Source organism: Panthera leo, chromosome B3, assembly GCF_018350215.1.
Source record: "Panthera leo isolate Ple1 chromosome B3, P.leo_Ple1_pat1.1, whole genome shotgun sequence".
In the NCBI taxonomy this organism is placed as follows: domain Eukaryota; kingdom Metazoa; phylum Chordata; class Mammalia; order Carnivora; family Felidae; genus Panthera; species Panthera leo.
In genome coordinates this window covers 18,710,173-18,733,134 of record NC_056684.1, presented here as the reverse complement: position 1 = coordinate 18,733,134, position 22,962 = coordinate 18,710,173, and the positions used below count along the sequence as shown (strand labels likewise).

General features: G+C 38.8%; 1 protein-coding gene across 16 annotated transcripts; it reads left to right on the top strand.

The window, feature by feature from the left end:
• The first annotated feature begins 139 nt into the window (after nucleotides 1–139).
• LINS1 (lines homolog 1) lies at nucleotides 140–22,930 on the top strand. Of its 16 annotated transcripts, XM_042941168.1 has the most exons (11): nucleotides 140–255; nucleotides 1,010–1,045; nucleotides 7,817–7,946; nucleotides 10,583–12,039; nucleotides 14,137–14,637; nucleotides 14,747–14,836; nucleotides 15,687–15,828; nucleotides 16,708–17,298; nucleotides 18,939–19,110; nucleotides 19,839–19,934; nucleotides 20,944–22,930. In XM_042941168.1, the coding sequence occupies exons 5-11, from the start codon at nucleotides 14,215–14,217 to the stop codon at nucleotides 21,824–21,826; spliced, it is 2,397 nt and encodes a 798-aa protein (XP_042797102.1). In that variant the 5' UTR covers nucleotides 140–255; nucleotides 1,010–1,045; nucleotides 7,817–7,946; nucleotides 10,583–12,039; nucleotides 14,137–14,214; the 3' UTR covers nucleotides 21,827–22,930. The 16 variants fall into 16 exon arrangements, with proteins under 16 accessions (XP_042797102.1, XP_042797105.1, XP_042797101.1 ...); XM_042941171.1 differs by lacking the exon at nucleotides 7,817–7,946 and having other exon boundaries at nucleotides 11,875–12,039; XM_042941167.1 differs by lacking the exon at nucleotides 7,817–7,946 and having other exon boundaries at nucleotides 10,588–12,039.
• The last annotated feature ends 32 nt before the right edge of the window (nucleotides 22,931–22,962 follow it).

Below are 22,962 nucleotides of genomic sequence, written 5' to 3'. Positions count from 1 at the left end.
TCGAGGCTGGGACTCGTCTCGGATTGGCTTCACTCATTTCCCCCTCGGCTTCCCCACTGTGGCTTCCGATGCTCCGCCCCTGGCGGAGGGACTCGAAGCCGTTGCTAAGAGACACTGTACGCCGAACGGGACATCTGCGCATGCGGAAGGAGAAACTAGCTTATACTTTCCGCGAAGTACGGTGGCCTGGAGGGCGCTTTTGTGGGTTAGGATGGTGGTGGCCAGGCTGAGTCTCCCAAGCCAGATCCCTGGCAGGTAACTGGGAGCGGCCGCGGAGCTCGGCGGCGGGGGAGGAATGTGTGCCGCCGACTGAAAGGCAGGTCAGAGGGTCTAAGGTTGGGGTGGCAGCAGTCCGCAGGAAGCGAGGAGAGAGGCACCCTGAGTCGCCGCCCCTCCTCAGCGCTTTTCAGAGGCGGGTGTCGGGTCTGTGGCTCGTCTTTCGGTCCCCGAGGCCCCTTTACCGACCAGGCTGGGCTTGCCTCGCCCGGAGAGGAGAAGAGGACTCTCTTTGGAACGGTGGTAACGCTGCAAGAGCTTTCCTGCGAGGATAGCGACCCTCACGGATTTCTGACAATGGAGGGGAAAGGAGAATGGAAAGTAATGCGAGATGGACGGGTTTATTGAGTGCGTGTATTCATTTAGAAAGTGATAACTGGCTAGACACGGTTCTAGCCGGTAGGGAGACAACAGTGAACAAGAGAGGTGCGATCACCTGTCCTCGTGGAGCTTTCGCTTTAAAATAGGAGACAGATAAACACAAAATTATCACAAAGGGATAGGTTATATAAAGTGAAGCAAATAGTGGGATCGAGTTTGACTAGGATGTGATGACTATCTTAGATAAGTAGTCAGGAAACGTCTCTGAGGAAGTGATATTTGAGCTGAGATCTGAATGAGGAGGGGCCAACCGTGCCAAGATCTGGGGCGATGGGTTGGGGATAATTTTGAAGGCAGGTGGAATCAACAGTGCAAAGGCTCTGATGCTGGAATAATCTTTGCTGTTTAACAGCAACCGCAAGAAAGAAGACCCTCGTACTTGAGCAGAGTGAGTAAAAGGGAGAATGATTGGTAGTAAGGTTGGGGGTGTGGGAAAAACTGCGGATCTTTGCAGGACATGGTAAGCCATGTAGGGAAATCACAATATCTTATTTATTTTTTGAAAAAATCCCTGACTGCTCAGGGGGAAAGACTGTAGCTGAGAGCGGGGTTACTGCAAATCTGGAAGGCTATTAGAGTAATCTAAACAAGCATTGACATTATTTTAAACTGAGCCATTTGATATACCAAACATTTGGCTACCACCAATGTCTACATAGAAAGGTCTGTCTGATTATATAAAGGAAGTAATTTAATATGCCAATTACTTTTAAGTAATAAGATAAATTAAGATGTTGTGTGGCCGGCGGGGGTCGCTGCAAACACTTTGAATTTGCACGCGTCCCCCCGCCCCACGTTGTCTTCTACACTATTCTTCATTCTGGAGTACATGTTTTGGTGCTTTCCTCATGAGCTACATACTGGCTTATGTAAGCAAGCACCTCAGTCCTGCCCAGGGAAGCCCATAGTCAAAGTGTGGGTAAACCAAACTAGAAAATATTTATAGACCATGCAGTGAGATAAATAGTGTAGTATAGGCTGAGGGAGCACTTGGCACGGCCCCCTAATCCTGAGTTGGATATGTGAAAGCCTTCCCCTGGACTGCAGGTTTCCACATTAAAGGTTGAACGTGGGAGGGAGAAAGTTGAATGTGATTTAGTCAGAAGGTGCCAGGCAAAGCTTGGGAACCCTTAAAGTGCATGGTTTTTGAGGACCTTAGAGAAATCCTGTAGCTTAGTTTGTGGGGCAGAAAGTTGAAGGGATTCCAAGAGGCAGATCTTGAAGGACCTCTGAGCCCTGTCCAGGGGTTTGGACTTTTTCCTAAGGAAGGTGGAGGGGTTTTTCAGAGGAAAGTGGGTGTGATGTGGGCTAAGAAACAACCACGTAGCAAAAAATCTGTTAGTTTGTGGGGGGCAGAAGTATTGTACTGCAATAGTGGCCGTGAAAATGGAGAGAATTGGGGTGAGGAAGGGTTCCAGGAAGATGTCTGAGTTTCTAGCTTGGTTGACTCGGAGATACACCTAAAGTGAGATGTAAGAGAAAACAAGTTTGAGGGACCTTAGAAGTTGAGCTGAATTTATGCTAAAGGTGCCTGTGGGACCTCCAAGTGCAACTCTCTGATAGCGTTTTGAGTCTGGAGCCCAAAACTCTCTGGGCATACTTGGGTATAGCACCCAGAAGACAGTTAGACCCTAACTGGATTCTGGAGTTGTTAGCATAGAGATAATAATTGAAGACATTGAGAATCCATGAAATTGCTCTAAGAGAGAGGCTATAGAGGACTGAACACTTAAAGATGCCAACTGTTTTTCTACTTTATTGAGAAATAATTGGCATACACGATTGTGTCTGTTTAAGGCATATGGCATGATGGTGTGATTTTTATAAATTGTGAAACGGTTGCCGCAGAAGGTGCAGCTAACACCCATCTTCTCATATAGATACAATAAAAAGAAATGAAAGAAAAAAAGGAAAAAAAATGTTTTTCTGGTGATGAAAACTCTGAGGACTTACTCTCTTAGCAACTTTCCTGTATGTCGTACAGCAGTGTTAGCAATAGTCGTCATGGTGTACCTTACATCCCTAGTATTTATTGAACTTATAATTGGAAGTTTGTATCTTTTGGCCACCTTCCTTGAATTCCCCTCCGCCACATCGTCTGCCTTTGTAACCACAAGTCTTATCTCTTTCTCTATGAGTTTGGAGTTGTTTTTTGTTTCGATTCCACATATAAATGAGATTATACAGTATTTTTCTTAGCATAATGCCTCCAAGGTCCTTGCGTGTTGTTGCAAATGGATTTCCTCATTGTTTATGGCAGAATAATTTGCCATTGTATGTATATTACACAACTTTTTCATCCATTAATGGACACTTAGGTCACGTCCATGTCCTAGCTATTTAAATAATGTTGTTAGGAACATGAGGGTGCAGATGTGTTTTCAGGTTGGTTTTTTTTTGATGCTTTTGGATATATTCCCAGAAGTGGAATTTTTGCATCATATGGTAGTTCTGTTATTAATTTTTTAAGGATCCTCCATACTGCTTTCCAGATTCCAGAGTGGTTGCACCAATTTACATTCAATGTAATTTACATTTACATTTACACAATTTACATTACAATGGTGCACAAAGATTCCCTTTTCTCCACCTCTTGCCAGCATTTGTTAACTCTTTTTCATGATGGCAATTCTTAACAGGTGTGAAGTAATATCTCATTTTAGTAGTTTTAATTTGCATTTCCCTGAGTGGTGAGGTTGAGCATCTTTTCACGTACCTGTTGGCCTTTTGTATATTTTCCTTGGAAAAATGTCTATTTAGCTCTTTTGCCCATTTTTATTTTTTTAAGTTATTTATTTTTATTATTTTTTATTTTTTAATTTATGTCCAAGTTAGTTAACATATAGTGCAATAATGATTTCAGGAGTAGAATCCAGTGATTCATCCCCTACATATAACATCCAGTGCTCATCCCAACAAGTGTCCTCCTTAATGCCCCTTGCCCATTTAGCCATCCCCCCACCCACAACCCCTCCAGCAACCCTCTGTTCTCTATATTTAAGAGTCTCTTATGTTTTGTCCCCCTCCCTGTTTTTATATTCTTTTTGCTTCCCTTCCCCTATGTTCATCTGTTTTGTATCTTAAATTCCACATATGAGTGTAGTCATAATGATATTTGTCTTTCTCTGACTAACTTTGCTTAGCATAATACCCTCTAGTTCCATCCACATTGCTGCAAATGGCAAGATTTCATTCTTTTTGATTGTCAAATAATACTCCATTGTGTATATACACCATATCTTCTTTATCCATTCATCTGTTGGTGTGCATTTGGACTCTTTCCATACTTTGGCTATTGTCGATAGTGCTGCTATAAACATTGGGGTGCATGTGTCTCTTTGAAACAGCACACCTATATCTCTTGGATAAATACCTAGTAGTGCAATTTCTGGGTTGTAGGGTAGTTCTATTTTTAATTTTTTGAGGAACCTCCATACTGTTTTCCAGAGTGGCTACACCAGTTTGCATTCCCACCAGCAGCGCAAAAGTGTTCCTCTTTCTTCACATCTTTGCCAACATCTGTTGTTGCCTGAGTTGTTAATTTTAGCCATTCTGACTGGTGTGAGATGGTATCTCACTGTGGTTTTTATTTGTATTTCCCTGATGATGAGTGATGTTGAGCATTTTTTCATGTGTCTGTTAACCATCTGGGTGTCTTCTCTTGAAAAGTGTCTATTCTCATGTCTTTTGCCCATTTCTTCATTGGATTATTTGTTTTTTGGGTTTGAGAAGTTCTTTGTAGATTTTGGATACTAACCCTTTATCTGATATGTCATTTGTAAATGTCTTCTCCCATTCTATTGGTTGCCTTTTAGTTTTGCTGATTGTTTCCTTTGCTGTGCAGAAGGTTTTTATCTTGATGAAGTCCCAATAGTTCATTTTTGCTTTTATTTTGTTTCCTTTGCCCATTTTTAAATTGGATTATTTGTGGTTTTTTGGTTGAGTTGTACGAGTTCGTTATGTATTTTGGACATCAGATGTACGGTTTGCAAATATTTTTTTCCATCCTGTAGGTTTTCTTTTCACTTTACTGATGATTTATTCAGCTGTGCAGAAGCTTGTTAGTTGGACATAGTTCCACTTGTTTATTTTGTTGCTTGTGCTTTAGCAGTCATCCAAAAAATTACCAACACCCATGTCAAGGAGCTTTATTCCTGTGTTTTCTTACAGGAGTTTCATGCTTTCAGGTCTAATATCTAAGTCTTTAATTCATTTTGGGTTAATTTTTGTGAGTGTAAGATATGGATCCAATTTGATTCTTTTACATGTGAATATCCAATTATCTCAGCACTATTTATTGAAAAGACTGTCTTGTCCATTGAATATTCTTGAATCCATGGTTAGATATTAGTTGGCTGTATATGTGGGGATTTATTTCAGGGCTCTCAATTCTGTTTCATTGGTCTGATTGTTTTCATGCCAGTTTTGATGGCTATAGCTTTATGGTGTAGCTTGAAATCAGGAACTGTAATGTCTCTTGCTTTGTTCTTTCTTAGGATTTTTTCTGGCTTTTGGGGGTCTTTAGTGGTTCTGTGTAAATTTTAGGAGTGTTTTTTCTACTTCTATAAAAAAAAATACCATTGGAATCTTAATAGGGGTGGCATTGAATCTATAGATGACTTTTAGTAGTATTGACATTTTGACAATATTAATTCTTCTAATACGTGAACATGAGATACCTTTCCATGTATTTTGTCTCTGAATTCTTTTATCAGTGCATTGTGGTTTTCAGAGATCTTTCACCTCCTTAGTTACATTCATTCCTAAATGTTTTTGTTTGTTTATTTTTGGTGCTATTACATGTGGGATCAATTACTTTATTTCTTTTTCAGAAAACTTGTTGTTACTGTAACAAAATGCTACTCATTCTCATATTTAATTTTGTATCTTGCAGCTTCACTGAATTCTTTGATTAGATCCAACATTTTTTTGGTTGAGTCTTTAGGATTTCCTTTATGTCAAGTCATGTCATCTGCAAATAGAGATAGTTTTACTTCTTCCTTTCTAATTCTGATACTTTAATTTAATTTTCTTGCCTGATTGCTCTACCTAGGACTTCCAATATTGGAGAATACTGGGGCATGGAGAAAGATGAAGAGTAGAACTAGGAGGGCAAAGCACGTGACATGCTGTTGGAAGATATCCCTTCTGCGTCCATCTTTTATAGGGGAGGGAGGTCCTCTTGAAATCACAGTTCACCAGCTATGTTCCTTTTGTCTTCCAGGCCTTGTCAGTGCCTTAGCCACCCTCCTCAGCCTCCCCTGACTTTGGCATCACCCTTGAACTTTCTGTAGACTCTAACTAGACTCATTTTATTTGTTTGTTCATTCATTTGTTTGTTTAGACATAATGATTGCTGTCTTAGTTGGGACAGAAACCAGAATCATGGAAGGATAGCCTTTGTTTAGAAGTCTCAACTTCTGCCTTTAGAATCACAGCATCTTCATTAATGGAGCAATGTCGATTCAGTGACCTGTGGAGCTATGATCAGATTTGAACTTGCTGTTGCATTTGGCCAAAGCCCAGTTTTGAGTTTTTCAGTCAATTGACAAACTATAATAGCTTTTCATATAAAGAAAAGCATTTTTTCATTATAACAATGACCATGAAAGTAATTATTTTTCTGTATTCTGAATTTAAATATATAGGTTATCTAAAGAAAATCCTAAAGAGATAGTGGCACCTTTTTTGTTGTTGTTTTTATTTTCTGCATACAAAAAAGGATTAAATTACTAGCAGCTTGGTTTTTTATAATTTTGAAATTGGGTGATGGCAGAATGTTTTCTAATGAATAGACTGCACTTAAAATTTCTACCTATTTTTTACTTAGGAATATTAAAAAAGTTTTTTTAATGTTTATTTTTGAGAGAGAGAGAGCGAGAGAGACAGAGCATGAGCAGGGGACAGGCAGAGAGAGAAGGAGACACAGAATCCATAGCAGGCTCCAGGCTCTGAGCTGTCAGCATAGCCCAACAACATGGGGCTCAATCCCATGAATGGCAAGATCATGACTTGAGCTGAAGTCAGATGCTTGACTGACTGAGCCACCCGGGCGCCCCTTACTTAGGAATATTTTTTAAGAAAATACTTTTTAGGGGCGCCTGGGTGGCTCAGTCAGCTAGGCATCCGACTTCTGCTCAGGTCATGATCTCACAGTTCCTGAGTTCGAGCCCCACATCAGGCTCTATGCTGACACTTCAGAACCTGGGGTCTGCTTCAGATTCTGTGTCTCCCTTTCTCTCTAACCCTCCCCTGCTTGCACTCTGTATCTCTCCCAATAACAAATAATAAACAAAAAAAATTTTTTTAAATACTTTTTAGCATTTTAAAATGCCATTCTGCTTAGTTTTCACTCTAGGAATTTTCAGAATCAAAGTTCTAATATCTTTACATTTAGATAAAGTTGATATTAATGAAATTCTATGCGTATTAATGCTTGGGATCAGAAGGCTGATGTCTGTAGCTGAAATCATTATATCTTCTTCTTCTTCTTCTTCTTCTTCTTCTTTTTTTTTTTTTTTTTAGGTAGGCTTCATGCTCAGCTTGGAGCACAACATGGGGCTTGAACTCATGACCCTGAGATCAAGACCTGAGCTTAGATCAAGAGTTGGATGCTTAACTGACTGAGCCACCTAGGTGCCCCTGAAATTATGATATTTTTAATTGAATTGTTAATTTTGAGAAATTGTAGATTCACATGCAAGTGTAAGAAATAATACAGAGAGAGACTGTGTACCCTTTGCCTAGTTTTCCAATGGTAGCATCTTTCACAACTATCGTACAGTATCAGAAGCTAGATACATTAGTACAATCACTGATCTTGTTCAGATTTCCTGTTTTACCTCTGTTCATTTATCTGTATGTATATTTAGTCCTATGCAATTTTATCACATACAGCAGGTTAGTGTTGCTCTCACCAGTTCCATGGTCATAAGGATCCCTTGTGTTGGCCTGTATAATCCTACTGCTAAGCGGGAGGGGCCCTCCCTAACCACTGGCAACCACTAATCTCTTCTCCATCTCTCTAATTTTGTCATTTCAAGAGTAGAGCCGTACAATATGCAACCTTCTGAGATTGGCTTTTTTCTCTTGGCTTAATTACGTAAGAGCTATCCAAATTATTATATTTATCAATAGTTCTTTCCTTATTGTTGTGTAGCGTTCCAGTATGGTATGGATGTACCACAGGACAACCATTCATCTATTGAAGAACATCTGGGTTATCTCCAGTTTTTGGCTATTATAAATGAACCTGCTGTGAACTTTCATGTACAGGTTTTTGTGTGAATGTAAGTCTTCATTTTGTTGGAATAAATGACCAGGTGTGTAATTATTAGGTCATATAGTAGTTGCATGTTTAGTTTCTTATTTTGTTTTAAAGATCTTTTATTTTAGAGCAGGTTTAGGTTCACAGCAAAACTGATCAGAAAGTACAGAGATTTCCTGTATACATACCTCCTGCCCCTCACACGTGCATAGCCCTTCCCTGCATTATCAACACCCCCCCCATCAGAGTGGTACATTTGTTACAATTGATGAACCTACTTCCCAAGTCCATAGTTCACACTAGGGTTCACTCTTGGTAGCGTACATCCTCTGTGTTTGGGCAAAGATACAATGATACGTATCTACCATGATAGGATCATACAGAGTATTTTCACTGCCCTAATAGGGATGCTCCCCTATTCATCCCTTCCCTCCACCCCAACCCCTGGCAACCACTGATTTTTTTACTGTCTCCATAGCTTTACTTTTTCCAGAATGTCTTATAGTTGGAATCATACAATATATAGCCTTTCACATTGATTTTTTTTTTTACTTAATACTATGCATTGAAAGTTCCTTTGTGTCTTTTCATGGCTCAATAGCTCTTCCTTTTTAGGACTGAATAAGATTCGATTGTCTGAATGTGCCACAGTTTCTTTATTCATTCACCCACTGAAGGATATCTTAATTGCTTCCAAGTTTTGGAAATTTTGAACAAAGCTGCTGTGGACACTTGGGTGCAGGTGTTTGTGTTGACATAAGTTTTCAGCTCCTTCAAGTAAATACCAAGGAGCACAACTGGTGGAACATATGGTTAAGAGTATGTTGGCTTTTTAAAGAGACTCTACTAGACTGTTTTCCAGAGTGACTGTACCATTTCATAATCTCACCAGCACCATAAGAGTGGTCTGGTTCTCCATGTCCTCTCCAGAATTTGGTGTCACTAATTTTTATTTCAGTTATAATGATACTGGTATTTAATGTGATTTTAATTTATATTTCCCCAGTGGCTGATGTGGTTGAACATCTTTTTAAGCACTTATTTGCCATCTGTATATCCTCTTCAGGGAAAGGTTTGTTCATGTCTCTTGCCCATTTTCTAATTATTATTATCTTTTAAAATACTGAGTTTTGACAATTCTTTATAGATTTTTAGATACTAGCGCCATGTTGGATATGTGAGTAGCCAATATTTTCTCTCCGTCAATAGCTTGTCTTTTCATACTCTTAATAGGGTCTTTCACAGGGCATAAGTTTTTAATTTTGTTGAGGTCTGGTTTATCAATTTCTGTTTTTATAGACTGTACTTTTGGAGCCCAGTTTAAGAACTTTATGCCTAACCTTGAATCCCAAATATTTTTCTCCTATTTTTTTTCTTTTTTCCTAAAGTCTTATTTAAGTCTTAAACCCATGATCCATTTTGAGTTAGTTTTTGTGAAGAGTTGAAACTATTTTAAGTGAAGTAAAATCAAGTCTTAATTACTCATATTTATACTGCCTTTAACTGTTGATGGGCTGATGTTGATGTATGATGTGTGGATACTTTGGCTTTTCATCTTGGGTTTGATGTATCTTCTGAAAGTAATTTAATATAAAAATTCAATCAAATGGATGTCCTGATTAGTGTTTTAACCTTTGGTTGCTGAGTGTCTTTTGAAAAAAGTAATCTTGGTTTGCGTTGGGAAGTTGTTTGGTAATTGACCTTGAGTTTAGATTTTGTGCAGCATGTGAAAATCATTCTAAGAATAGGTATTCTGCTTTACAGTATTACGGGAGAAAATCTAGAGAGTGCTGAAGATTAGTCTGTGTGAATTTTTACTCACAAAGTTTTCGCTTTGGAAGCTTATTAGAGCTCCTCTGTTCATCCATTGTCCTGAGGCTTGGAGCATCAGACAAAATTTGAGGATGACCCCAGGCTTTCAAATCAGACTTTGTCAGTTCAAATCCTGACTCTGCCACTTAACTCTTTAACTTTATCTCTCCTTGCCTTAATTTACTTATTTGTAAAATGGGTATGATAATTATCCACCTCATAAATCTGTTGTGAAACTATCACTCACTTAGATCAGTGTCTGGTACATAGTAGGCACTCAGTAAACTTTAACAATTATTATTCCCAAAGCATCGACTTTATGTGAAGATGAGTGGGAATATATTGTTTTTTATATTAAGACAAACACAGTTTATTAGGAATAGAATACACAATTCAAATCATTTATAGCGCTTCAACAGTAAAAGAGAGACTGGAGGCAAATTTTATGCTTATACTAGGTATTCACTTAGGCAGTCTGGTGGTGGAGTTCATTCTCCTCTGCCAAGAGGCCTTTTCTGAAAAAAACTCTTTGAAAGACACTACCCATTTACTGTCCCAAACAGACCTTTCCTAATATTTGTTTCCTTCTCAAGCTAGACATATTTCTCATGTATATCTAGCATGGCTTGCTCAAAAGCTTGTCTGAGGGGTACGCCTTCCTCCAGCCCAGGCTGGTAATGAGCTTGAGATGTACCAACCTTGGAATGACACTTCAGGGGGAAAAAGTGTGGTTGGTCAAATCCCCTAGTTCGTTTTTGCAGGATTTGTCCTTTCATGTAATACTATAATTCCTTTCACAAAAAAAGCTATCATTCTCCATAGGCTGCTCACAGACGTTTGTTTCAGTGCAGGTTTTTTTGGCCAGCATCAGTACTTGAAAAGACATTGTCATGAGGAAAGATTGATGCTTAGTCACAGAAGAACCAGCCTAGCATCTGTCCTCTTCATTCATTTGGTGCGTGTGAAGGGAAGGAAAAATTCTTCCTCCATCCTTCAAGCTTCAAGGCCTTCCAGCAGGACTAAGAATTAAATTTACATGAGATGGATTAACAGAAAAAAAGTTTTATGATGTGTGCACAGAGGCCCAATAATGACCGGGACGCCTAAAGAAATGACCAAGATAAGCGATTTTTATAGTTTTTAGACAAAGAGACAATAAATCTGTGAGGAAGTAACAGGACAGAGAAAACTTAACTTTGGGAGCTTTTATTAGTAAGGAATTCTAAAGAGAATTTGGGCTGGGGGAATAAATTAGTAAAAAGTCACAAGGGTTGTTATACAGCCTTCTTGGCTCTAAATTCCCTATCTCTAGAGGTAAGGGTATCTCTACCTCCTGATACAGGGAGGACTCCTCTCATGGGAGATTTATTTCCTGCTTTGGCAGGGACAGCAGAGGAGGGTCTGAGCGTTCTTGACAGGCCATCTCTTAAGTAACTTTTATTTGAAATAATCAATGTGCCAAAGTGGCACCTTTCAGGGCAGCCTGTCCTTGGCCCTGCTACACCTGCCTGGCATGTGTGGGCCCCCGTTGATCCTTTTGTTTTTTCCTCTGTCTATAAAGAGTCATTTTGAAAATGTCTCTCCTTAATTGAAAGTTTATAACTTTTAGATCTGATTTCTCGCGACCACGCTTACCAGAGAACCTGGGTCCCACTATGACAGAAAATAGCCCATATCCCCCCCGAAATGCTCACTTGCTCATTTTTTGTTTATTTATTCATTTACTGGTATCCACTTCAGTTTTGAGTGCTGAAATGGCCCTTTTCCTAGGTCAAAAATGGTTGATTAGCAGCAGTCTTATTCTCATTCATGGTAAAAATTCAAGAACTTATAAGATATATAGAAATATTATTGGAAGCGTTTTTACTGTTGTAGCATTGAAATAAAAATAATTTCTTTTGTGGCTAAAAATTATAATACACTCACACATGTGCTATTAGTTAAAACCTAAAATAGTCTATTGTCATAGGATATTTGACATACAAAAGTGTCAGTAGTTTATGTCAACTTAAGTAAAAGATGTTATTGGTTTTATTGGGAAGAAATGTTACTGTCATAACTAAAATATAAAGTAAAATAAGTACAATGGAAATGGACTTTGAAGTAGAATATGACAACTAGTTTCTGATTTGTGGCAGACGGAACTCACCAGACAATTAAGAAGATAAGTTTATTCAGGCTATTGCAAAAGGGAGAATGTTCATTAATAGAATACCTCTCAAAGAAGAAGGAGAGAATGTGAGTTTTTATGAAACAAGGGAATCAATGAGGAAGCATGGAGGGGAGTCCTATCTGGGAATGTGGTGAGCACTTTCTTCTAACATTAACCATTTTTGCTTTCTGGGAGCACAGTGTTCAGGGTAACAGATAACACTGAACTTTGTCAGATAGAACAAAGTTACCGATAATTACTTACATTTCCAAATGATGTGGGATGTATGTCACAGTTTGAAAAGAGGATTCAGAGAAACTTAACCAAAGTTTCACTCATAACTTTACATTAAAATTTACAGGTTTCTTAATACTTACAGGGCAAAAACAAGGCAGTTCATCTTGGCGGAGGAGAGGGTAGGAATCAGGAGTTGAAATGCCCTAGAAGCTAAGCCAGGGAAAGAAACCTGTAGTGAGGGAGGTTTAAAGACCAGGCAGGGGCAAATCAGTGGGCCATACTGTAGAAGTGAGACCAACCCAAAGTAAGTGACAGGACTCCTAGTAGGTTTCCTCCAGGGATGACTGAGGTTAAAGATGGGTAGGGCATTTATAAATGGGCCAGAGTAGATGAGGCAAGGCCCTGGAGTTTATTAAAGGGTAGATTGTCAGACAACAAAATCATCACCAGTACACAATGAACTTTATTTGCAATTGTATTTAACTTGTTAACTAATGAAAGAACTAGGCAAATGACACAACTGGCCTAAAGAGGAAAAGTTAAAGAGCCACATGAGTTTATATGGAGTAAGAAATGTGGAAATAAATTTACAAATAGAAAGCATAATTGGCTTTTCCCACCGATTGGGGAGGTTGCCCCTCCCCAGACAATTATTTACATGATTTGGGGGTTCCCCCTTCCCCCCCGTTTTAGTGGGTTTTTTTTTTTTTACATTCTTTTTTTTCCCTGTTATTCTCAAGTTAGTTAACATACAGTGTAGTCTTATATTTGCATGTTGTAAGATAACAATTATTTGCATTGCTATCAGTAATCTACAATTTACAAAGGTGTGAAATAGCTCAAAGGCTATGAAAGGACTGAGTCCCAGAGGATCAGATAATTTCCTGAGGCTCAGCATTCCATTGGATTTTCAGTAATCTCTAGTTTCTGCCAAGATCCTAAATTTTTCCTCATCATCTTGCTCTTTAGTAACTACATTAATACTCCTATTACTCATAATATTTTCTGTTCTATTCATCTATCAGTGATTGTCCATATTCCCTGCTTTATAAGCCATGCCTGACCCCTTCTTCCCACTCTTGCTGGTCTCCATTGTGTCAGAGTCAGGGACACCCGAATGTCTAAAGTTGTATCCAGCTACAAGTACAGTGTGCTCCCGTTTGGATTACTTTTGCTTATTAACATCTTGTTTTTTCCTTGGGATGGCATTTTTAAATTTTTTATTAAATGTTGAAAGCGGTGACTAAGGAAGGATCTTTATATTATCACTAAATTGAAGTTGGGAATTAATCATCATAACCACAATAGTTTGACCACATAACTATCTAACTAGGTTTTCATCTGTACATTGAAGGTAAAGTGTTTTTTTCTTTATTTATTTTTGAGAGAGAGAGAGAGAGAGAGAGAGAGAGAATCCCAAGCAGGCTCCACACTGTCAGCACAGAGCCTGATATGGGGCCCGATCCCACGAAACATGGGATCATGATCTGAGTGAGCCAAGATCAAGAGTTGGACACATAACCAACTGAGCCACCCAGGCGCCCCTGAGATGAAGGTTAATGAATTGGAATTGAGCCCCATGGGTCTCAGCCTGAGTGGGTTTGCCCCCAAAGGAGGTGCTATAGGCATCTAGTGGGTAGAGGCCAAGAATGCTGCTATGCCGCCTACAAGGCACAGGCCAGCTTCCCCATAACAAAATTATCCAGTCCCGAGTGTCAGTGCCAAGGCTGAGAAGCCCTTGTGGCCCACTGAAAAATGTTAGAGGGAAGGTGAAGTTTCTGCTCCGATAAAATTAAAAATAATTTTATGGCCTTAAATCTTATAGAAAGCATGCATTTCGTTTTTATGGTCTTAAAATAATGTTCTTATTACCAGTTTTCCATTTTAGAAATTAAGCAGTCGTCCTTACCTTTAACTTGAGAGACTAATGATTAAGTGGAAACAGATGCCTTTCCCTTGTACTACGATGTATATAACACTTGTAATTTAAAAATTATTTTTCCTATTTTAGGTTTCACCGAAGAACCCTCTGAGAGATTCATCGCATTTCTAAGATTAATATTTACAGTTTGGAGTCGTCAGCTTTCTCATGAGATGTGTTTTGGCAGCCAAAATGAAAGCTTTTTTTGAAGTGTTAGAACAATTCTACAAGAAGGTACTTCTGGGAGCCACACTTGAAAATGAGAGCCAGGAATACATCTTTTATCTCAACCCAGCAGTTTTAGCTCAGGATTGCTCTACAGCTGCTTCTCCAGAATGCTCGAACCGCCATGGTGTCCAAGGCAGGCACCAGCCACCCAGCACCACGTTGGGTACCATTTCCGTAGTGTCTGTGTGTTTGAAGAGACACTCTCCGACATGCAGTGCCCGAGAAATCATGCTCCTTCAGTTAACAGTAATCAAAGTGATGATAACCAGAATATTGTCTGTTGAAACGGACTTCCACGCAAAGGAAAAATACAGAGATATAATTACAATTCTTTTAAAATCCTCTGACATCGATTCAACCTTAGTAAGCCAGTTGTTTTTTGTGGATTTTTTTTTCTTTAGATGCAGATTTTTAGGACAAAAGTTTTGACAACATTTGGCAATAGTGGATAAACTTATTTGTTTTCCCATAGACCTGTATGTTCCAAAACTCGGATAAATTGTTATGTCACATGGCTGCCAAGTGCCTTGCACTACTTCTGTATTTCCAAATGAGAGAAGAGGTAAGATAAGTAATCAAATTATGTTACTTCTTTTATAGTTTCTTTAAAATTGTTCTTTGGCTCTCGATTTTCCCCTTCAGATGTTTGTACCAATAAAATGTTTGCTCACCTAAGAACACATAAATCCACAAAAGTGTAAGAATGGAGTAATATAATAGTGACTTATATCAAAGATTAGAGTCTTAAATATGTTGTAAACCATTATAAATCCGATTCTTCACCTCAAGGATGGGTTTCAAGTCAGTCCATAACTTTCTTCAGCTTCTCAGAGGAGCAGGTAGGCCTGCTTCCTTGTCTCCAAAGAAAGATTTAGGAACCCCTGCTGAAGACCAAGACCATTTTTACAGGTTTAACATAAATAAATTCTAAGAATGGTCCTCAGCATAATATTAAAAAAAAAAAAAATACAAACAAACAGCATCAGATTTTTCTCTTATCTCAGAATTCGTTAATAAATGTAAGCACCTACTGATTTATTTTAGCTATAATTCCTTGTTGTTTTCTCAACATTTTTTTCCTAAATACAAAAAGGTGGTATTTGTAGTAGAAAATCTGGAAAATGGGAGAAAGTGTAAAGAACAAAATAACCACACGTTAACCACACATTATCCTACCACCTAGAAGTAATCACTGCTAATATTTTCATGTTCACTGTTGAGCTTTTATTTCTATGGCATATTGAATTTTTTAAAGAATATTAGGATATTTGTGTCCTTGTTTTCCAAATACTCTGCTTTCTTTTTTTCCCCCAAGGGAATAAGAAATGTTATATGAAGTTGTATATAATAGGTAATTTGTAATTATAAAGAAAATTTTATGTTATAACTTTACTTTTTGTTTTTTGTCGTAGATAGCATTAAGTAATTCCTGGATTGCTTTTTGCAAGACAAATCTTTCTGAATACCCTGAAAATGAGAAAGCAGTGTACTGCCTCTGGACCCTTACTTTTATAATAAAGGAAATCTTTAAAGACACATGTTCACAAAAAACAGGTACAAATTATGGTCCCCCATAAATGCCATTCCTTTGCTCCCAAGGGGTGTGATGTTTATAATGAAGATTAAAATTTATTTTACAGCATCTGATCTGTCCTCATGTATGAAAAACTAAAGACTCTCCCTCCAAATTTTTTGACTGAAGATACCTTTTTAAAATAAAACATAAGACAAAAATTAAACCTCTTTATTATTATATATCCCTTTCATAGTCTGATGCTATTGATATTTGTAAAAAGGATAATTAACCATGATTATTAGCTTTTATTCTTTTGTTTGTTCATTTGTTTCAAGTTTTTATTTAAATCCTAGTTAGTTAAGAAATAGTGTAATATTGGCTTCAGGAGTAGAATTCAGGATTCATCACTTACATACAACACCCAGTGCTCATCCCAGCAAGTGCCCAGCTGAATCCCCAGTACCCATTTAGCCCATCCCCCTGGCCACCTCTCTCCCAGTAACCCTCAGTTTGTTCTCTGTAGTTAAGAGTCTGTTTTTTGGTTTGCCTTTTCTTTTCTTTTTTCCCCTGTGTTCATCTGTTCTGCTTCTTAAATTCCACATACAAGTACAATCCTGTGTATTTGTCTTTCTCTGACCGACTTATTTCGCTTAGCATAATTCACTCTAGCTCCATCCACGTCATTGCAAATGGCAAGATTTCTTTTTGATGGCTGGGTAGTATTCCATTGTGTATAAAATCCTCCTCTTCTTATTAGCCGTTATCCTATGTATCTTCACTTGTTCACATGAGTGAAATAATCCAAATCCATTTTTCATCGTGTAAAGTGATAGTATTTATAAAAATTGAATTGTAAATTGTGTTTTAAGAAGCCTTTGTTTTTCTTGTTGTTAATATTACTGTTTTTATCATTGCAGAAATTTTAAAGCAGTTCCTGACTCTTTTTGACACTGCTTTTGAAGTTTTTTACAATTCCTTATTTTCTCAGCATTTTGAAAGCTGCCAAGATACCTCTAAAATAATAAATAGCTTGATATGTTCCCTGGAATTGCTTGAACTTCTTATAGCTTCCAGAGTCCATCTGAAGCTATATTTCACTTGCCAGAGGATTTTATTTTTGAAACCCTCTTGTGTGCTAGGTGTTATTACCTGGCCTGTTCAGGCTTTTGTCAAAAGGAGGTTCATCATATTCATCAAAAAGTGCCTTCTCTGGAAAGTGGGTGAAGATCTGTGTCGGGGATCTGGCCCTGCCCTGATGCCACCAGATCAGCATTTAGGTGTAGACATGTTGGCTTTAGCTGATGCTGTTTTGCAAGCTGTGGATTTGGGCTTATTGAGGACATTGTCTGTCCATGGAAAACCTCCCTTCTTCGGTGGAGATGAAGTTCAACCTGCACATGAGCGTGTCCCTGGTCCAGATCATGTAATCCTCAGAGCAGCAAGCCTACTTATCATTAAATCCTTAGAAATCAAGTTTCAAAACTGTGCTTCAGCAAATGAAATGAAAGGTAATTCTCTGAATTCCTTTTGTGTGCAAAGTGATGAGTAATTGTTTAGTGATCTAAAATAATTCATAATTATCAAATCTTAGGACTATAACTTCACTAATCTACATGTTATCATAGTTATAATTTATTAAGTTTTCTTTTAAAACAAGAATTAGAATTCCCTTAAGAAACATGTCAACTTTGGGGCACCTGGGTGGCTCAGTCAGTTAAGTATCTAATCTCCACTCAGGTCATGATCTCACAATTCATGAGTTCGAGCCCCCATTGACAGTGCAGAGCCTGTTTGGGATTGTGTCTCTCTTCCTCTCTCTCTCTGCCTCTCTCTCTCTTTTAAATAAGCTTTTAAAAAAGAAGAAACAAGTCAACTTTTTGTGGGCTAAACTGAATTCATATAGTATAATTAATGACAAAAGTTAAAAAGGTGTTATTGAGTCGCCTCAAGGCAGGTGATATAAGTCTGTTCAGTTAAGATATTTGTACTATTTCATTCATATTCTGCTTCATAAAATTGGGGTAACTACTAATGTAGATAATGGATAACTAGGAAATGAATTGAAACTAACATGTGAGAAGTTACACTGATTAAGAAATTGTTGCATATAGGGGCACCTGGGTGACTCACTCGGTTAAGCGTCTGACTTCGGCTCAGGTCATGATCTCATGGTTTGTGAGTTCGAGCCCCATGTCAAGCTCTGTGCTGACAGCTCAGAGCCTGGAGCCTGCTTCGGATTGTGTGTCTCTCTCTCTGCCCCTCCCCCACTCATGCTGTCTCTCTCTCTCTCTCTCTCTCTCTCTCTCATAAATAAACTTAAAAAAAAATAAAAAGAAATTGTTACATATAATATTCAGGATCTTAACTCCAAAGACTTCTGTTTAAAGTAGAATATTTAATTTAGGTGTTGGGGAAGACATGTCCTCCATTTCATGTGATAAAAAGGAATAGTAGATGTCTCTAAACAAGCAACATATAGTTTTACTGAAAGGTTTGAATTGTAAGCCGTGACTTCCCTGCGTTGCTTTGAATGGATACCATTTACGGTGTAATTACTACATCCTAAATACCCTCCTCACCCTGTGCAGTTATAATTTACAACACTAGGTGGCGTATGTTCTACAAGTCAGAGTTTTAAATTGCGGTTACAACTCCCCAAAACTTTTTTGGTTTTTGTGCTTGATAGTAGTCTTTCTTTTAATACTTTAAATATTTAAACAAAAATTTTTCCTGTTATTTTGAAGGCAAAATGATTTTTTCTTGGTTGCATTGTTGCTTCTAGTAACAGACAGCTGCAGCTTCCGGCGAAGTGATTTCTTTTGTCTGCTACTCCTTCATTTGTATGTTTCTAGCAAGAATTCATGTAACTCTTGCTTCTCAGAGAGCATCCATTATTTGGCACTTGCGGCAAGTAGATGATCTGGTTGTACATTTTAATTGTATCTTCTTGAATGAGTCACTTCTTTTTCTCTGATGTTCGGTTTCCTAATTTGCAAAAGAGAGCTCATCCCTCACAGGATTTTTGAAAAGTGTGCATTATGATGATAATGCATGTTGGAATACTTGAAATGCTATAGTTTTCTATATAGCAAGATATAAATGCATTCCTGAGCTGTTGCCTGCTCTTTGAAATTTGCATTTTTTGAAGTTGGTTTACAGAATTTCATGGCTGAGTTACTGACCTTCTTAAAGCCTCACCTTCAGCCCTCCCTTCAGCCACACAACGCATGTGAGTGGATCTCCAGGGTCTTCATAGAACAAGACGATGACATGGTGGAAGCTGCCAGAGCATCATTGGGCATCTACCTAACGTTGATCAGGCCAGTAGATTTTAAAGTAATGGTAGTAACTACATGCCAGGAAAGCAGAAAACATTTTTAATAATGTGCTGGACATACTGTTTACTTTCCATCATTAAGGGGGGAAAAAAAATCCGTAACAATCTTGTGGTTTCCTTATAAGTTCCAATTCCTTTCTTTAACCCTGCCCTACATGAAAATGAGATTACATTTGAGTTCTCATTATGAAAACTTGGCTGGGTAGGCAGATCTAAGGCAGTAGAACCAGACCAGGGGGCTGGAAAACTCGGGTTCTGGTTACGCTTCATCAGTTTTACCTGTGCGATCATGAGTACGTTAGTACCATTGTCCGAACCTTAATTTAATCGATGTTCAAAAATGCTTTTCACCCCCAAGACTTTCCCATAATGAGCTTCTAGGACTTTCACCTTTTTAAAGGTGAGTAAAACGTGTAAGTAACCAAAGCAGCAGCTCGAAATTTTCATTTTAGTATACAGTTGCACTGAGGCTGATACCAACCTGATGCAAATATGTGAAATTGGTCATGGAGTTTTGTTAGTGATGACATGGTTTCCGCTGATCCTGTTTCTGCTTTAGTAAAGCAGCTGCACATGGGGTCATATCATCCCGTGGCAAATAGCTGTAATCGGCTACGGAGTTAATAACTGATGACCTTTTACACTATTTCTGCTCTGCTTTATTAAAGTCCTAAAGTATTTGCCTTATTTCCATTTCTTTCTTGGCTTCAGAGAAAGGGATTTCTTACTAATGACCAACGGCACAGTGTCACGCTGCCAGTTTCTGACTTGTATTATGGCCCTGCTGGCAGTGGCTGCCTTCAGACTGTAAGTGTTTGGGGCCAATTTTCAAAAGGTTCTAATCAAGAACACAAAATTCCTGCATGTGATTTGAGTTAGGCTCCAAAACGGTGAGACACAAATTCAATCTGAAAACACACATGCCTATTAAAATAGATCTTAGTTGTGCTCAAAGCTGACTTCTTACTCCTCAGGAAGGAGGAAACCTCTGAATTAAATTTCTAACTTTCTTAATTTCACTATGTCCAGAGAGGCATGTGCTCATGCCCTACGTATTTTTCCTAATGTAGTTGTATCTGTTAAGATTGTTTGGTTGTAAAAGGACCAACACAAACTGGTCTAAGCAAAAAAAAAAAAAAAAAAAAAAAAGGAATTTATTAGCTCAAAATTAGAAATTCCAGGGGGTCATGTTGGCATCAGACGTCACCGTATACACAGGGATACAGTCACGTCATTGATCATCGTTCTTCTTCTCTGCACTCATTCTCAGGCAGGGCTGCCGGCAGTGCCCAGCTGACACCAGCCTTACAGTTCCAATCTTTAATAGCTCTAGCAAAAGTCCCAGCGGGGGGATCTGATTAGCCTGCTTGGGTCACAGATTCATCTAAGGAAGCAGTCATTGTAGCCAGGAGCATGAGGCACTCTGACTGGCGGTCTGGGTCACGTACCCATCCTTATTGAGGAGACCTTGGAAGGAAAGGAAGGAGGTCAGTCTCCAGCCCCCACCTTACTCCATGCAATTAGTTACCTGTAGGCGTGAGGAACTCTGATGTCAAGACAGGAAGACAGAGGACTTTTTTTGGCAGACAATAACTAGTACTGCCAAGGTCCCTGAATTTTACTTATTTTATTGACTTGGGTTATTATATAGAGTTTGTAGAGGAAGAGATTGTTTTGATGTTTTTTTCTTTGAAGATAATGCATAGATTAAAAAGTAATCCGATAGGTGAATTTGTGGTATGTGAATTGTATCTGTTAAAACTGTTATTTTTGTAAAAAGTCATTAATCTGAAGTCTCTGTTGCCTTTATTTTCAGAGAGTGTAAAGCTGCTGAAAGCTTGACCCAAGAAAAAGAAACGTGCAACCATCACACACATGAATATGGCTATAATCCACACTGCATCTTCTTATTCTTACTAAAAAATATAGGATTTGATGCTTCAGTTCTTCTTGACTTTTTGATTTCATCGGAAACCTGTTTCCTTGAATATTTTGTTAAATATTTAAAGTTACTACAAAAAGACTGGACTGACTTTTTCACGATCTGCAAGTATTTTGATGTAACCAAATCTAAAGACAACATAAATATCTGTGCTTGTAGCCCCTCACTTATCCAAGACACGAGCAGCAACCAAACAGAACTGAGACCTTCGGCTGCTCTTGGTAATCACAGAAATGCCCGTGCTTCCGGCTCCTGGGTTTCTGATGCCTCTTCCAAACCTCTCAACCAGCTTGTGATGCCCAAGGAGACCCCTGCCACGCTCCTGGCTGATAGCCCATCTCCCCCACGAGCTTCTCAAAGTCTGGTAGATTATGACAGCTCTGATGATTCTGAGGTAGAAGGCACAGACCAGCGTTCAGCAAACACTAAACAAGTATCTTTACACCAAGAAGCAGTGAAGAAATTTCAGGACACAGTTGGAACAAGTGGGGAAGAAAAAGAAGTGAGCCTCCAGCCTCAGTCAAGGCCTCTGGTTCCCAAACAGTCTAATATTCTCTTCTCCGTTGATTGGGATACAGTCCTGAATAACGTCTCTGAAGTGGGACTGTCTTCCAAAACACTGAAGTGCTTTGAGGAACTACAAGGTGCTGTTTACCGCTTGCAGAAGAAAAATCTTTTCCCGTATAATCCCACAGCACTTTTAAAGTTGTTAAAACGTATCGGGGCGATATATAATGAGAGTATGAACGCCTTGTAAAACGGTAGCACTTTATTTCCAGGAGCTGTTTTTCCCTAATGTAAATTGTGCCTTAATGAGATAATAGTAAAAAAATAACAAACAAAAAACCAAAACACCCTCACAAGCATTCTCTAAATCAAGTCTATCTTTTTGTCCTTTCGAAGTAACCTAGTGACTGACAAATATACATCAAATGCCAAGTCACCTGATAAATCACTTGAAATTTACAGGGTTCAAATTTGGGTTGGTCATTTTGTTAGGTTGCTAGGGCTGCTGTAACAAATTACCACAAAACTTGGTGGTCCAAACAACAGAAATCTATTCTCTCATAGTTCTGGAGACTAGAAGTCCATAATCAAGGAGTCAACAGGGCCATGCTTTCTCTCAAGGCTCTAGGGAAGAACCTTCCCCGCCCCTTCCTATCTTATGGCGATTGCTGGCACTCCGTGGTATTCTTCAGCCTGGAGCTGTGTCCCTCCAGTCTCTTCCTCTGTTGTCACATGAGGTTTTCCCTGTATGTGTCTATCCAGTTTCCCTCTTACAAGGACACCAATCATTGGATTAGGGTCTGCTGTCGTGTAGTATGGGCTCATCTTACTACATCAGCAAAGACCCTATTTCCAGATAAGGTCACAGTCACAGGTTCTGGCTAGATGTGAGTTTTGGGAATGACACTATTTAATCCAGTGTTATTTGTTATTTCCCTCCGAGGTATTTACATGTTGTAATATGATACATAAGAACTTAAAATCTCAGTGACTATCTCTGTATATGTAGGTGTATGGTCTGTTCTGTGAAAAGGAGTCTATTCTTTAAAACACATTTTTCAATCACTAGATAATACTTCTATTTAAAATCGTTGTAAGGTGCCCCTGGTGCCTCAGTCGGCTAAGCATCCAACTTGATTTCAGCTCAGATCATGATCTCACAGTCATGAGATAGAGCCCTGTATCAGGCTTAGTAGTCATTCAGGTGGAAGTGGAAAGATCAGTGGAACTAAAAAGAGGACTGCTAACTGAGACAGCAATGAGATGCTAATGTTAACCAAATAGAAGTGCAGAGGTCAAGGGGTGCCTGGGTGGCTCAGTTGGTTTCACCCCAGGTCATGATCTCATGGTTCGTGGGTTTCAGCCCCACTTCGGGCCCCATGCTGT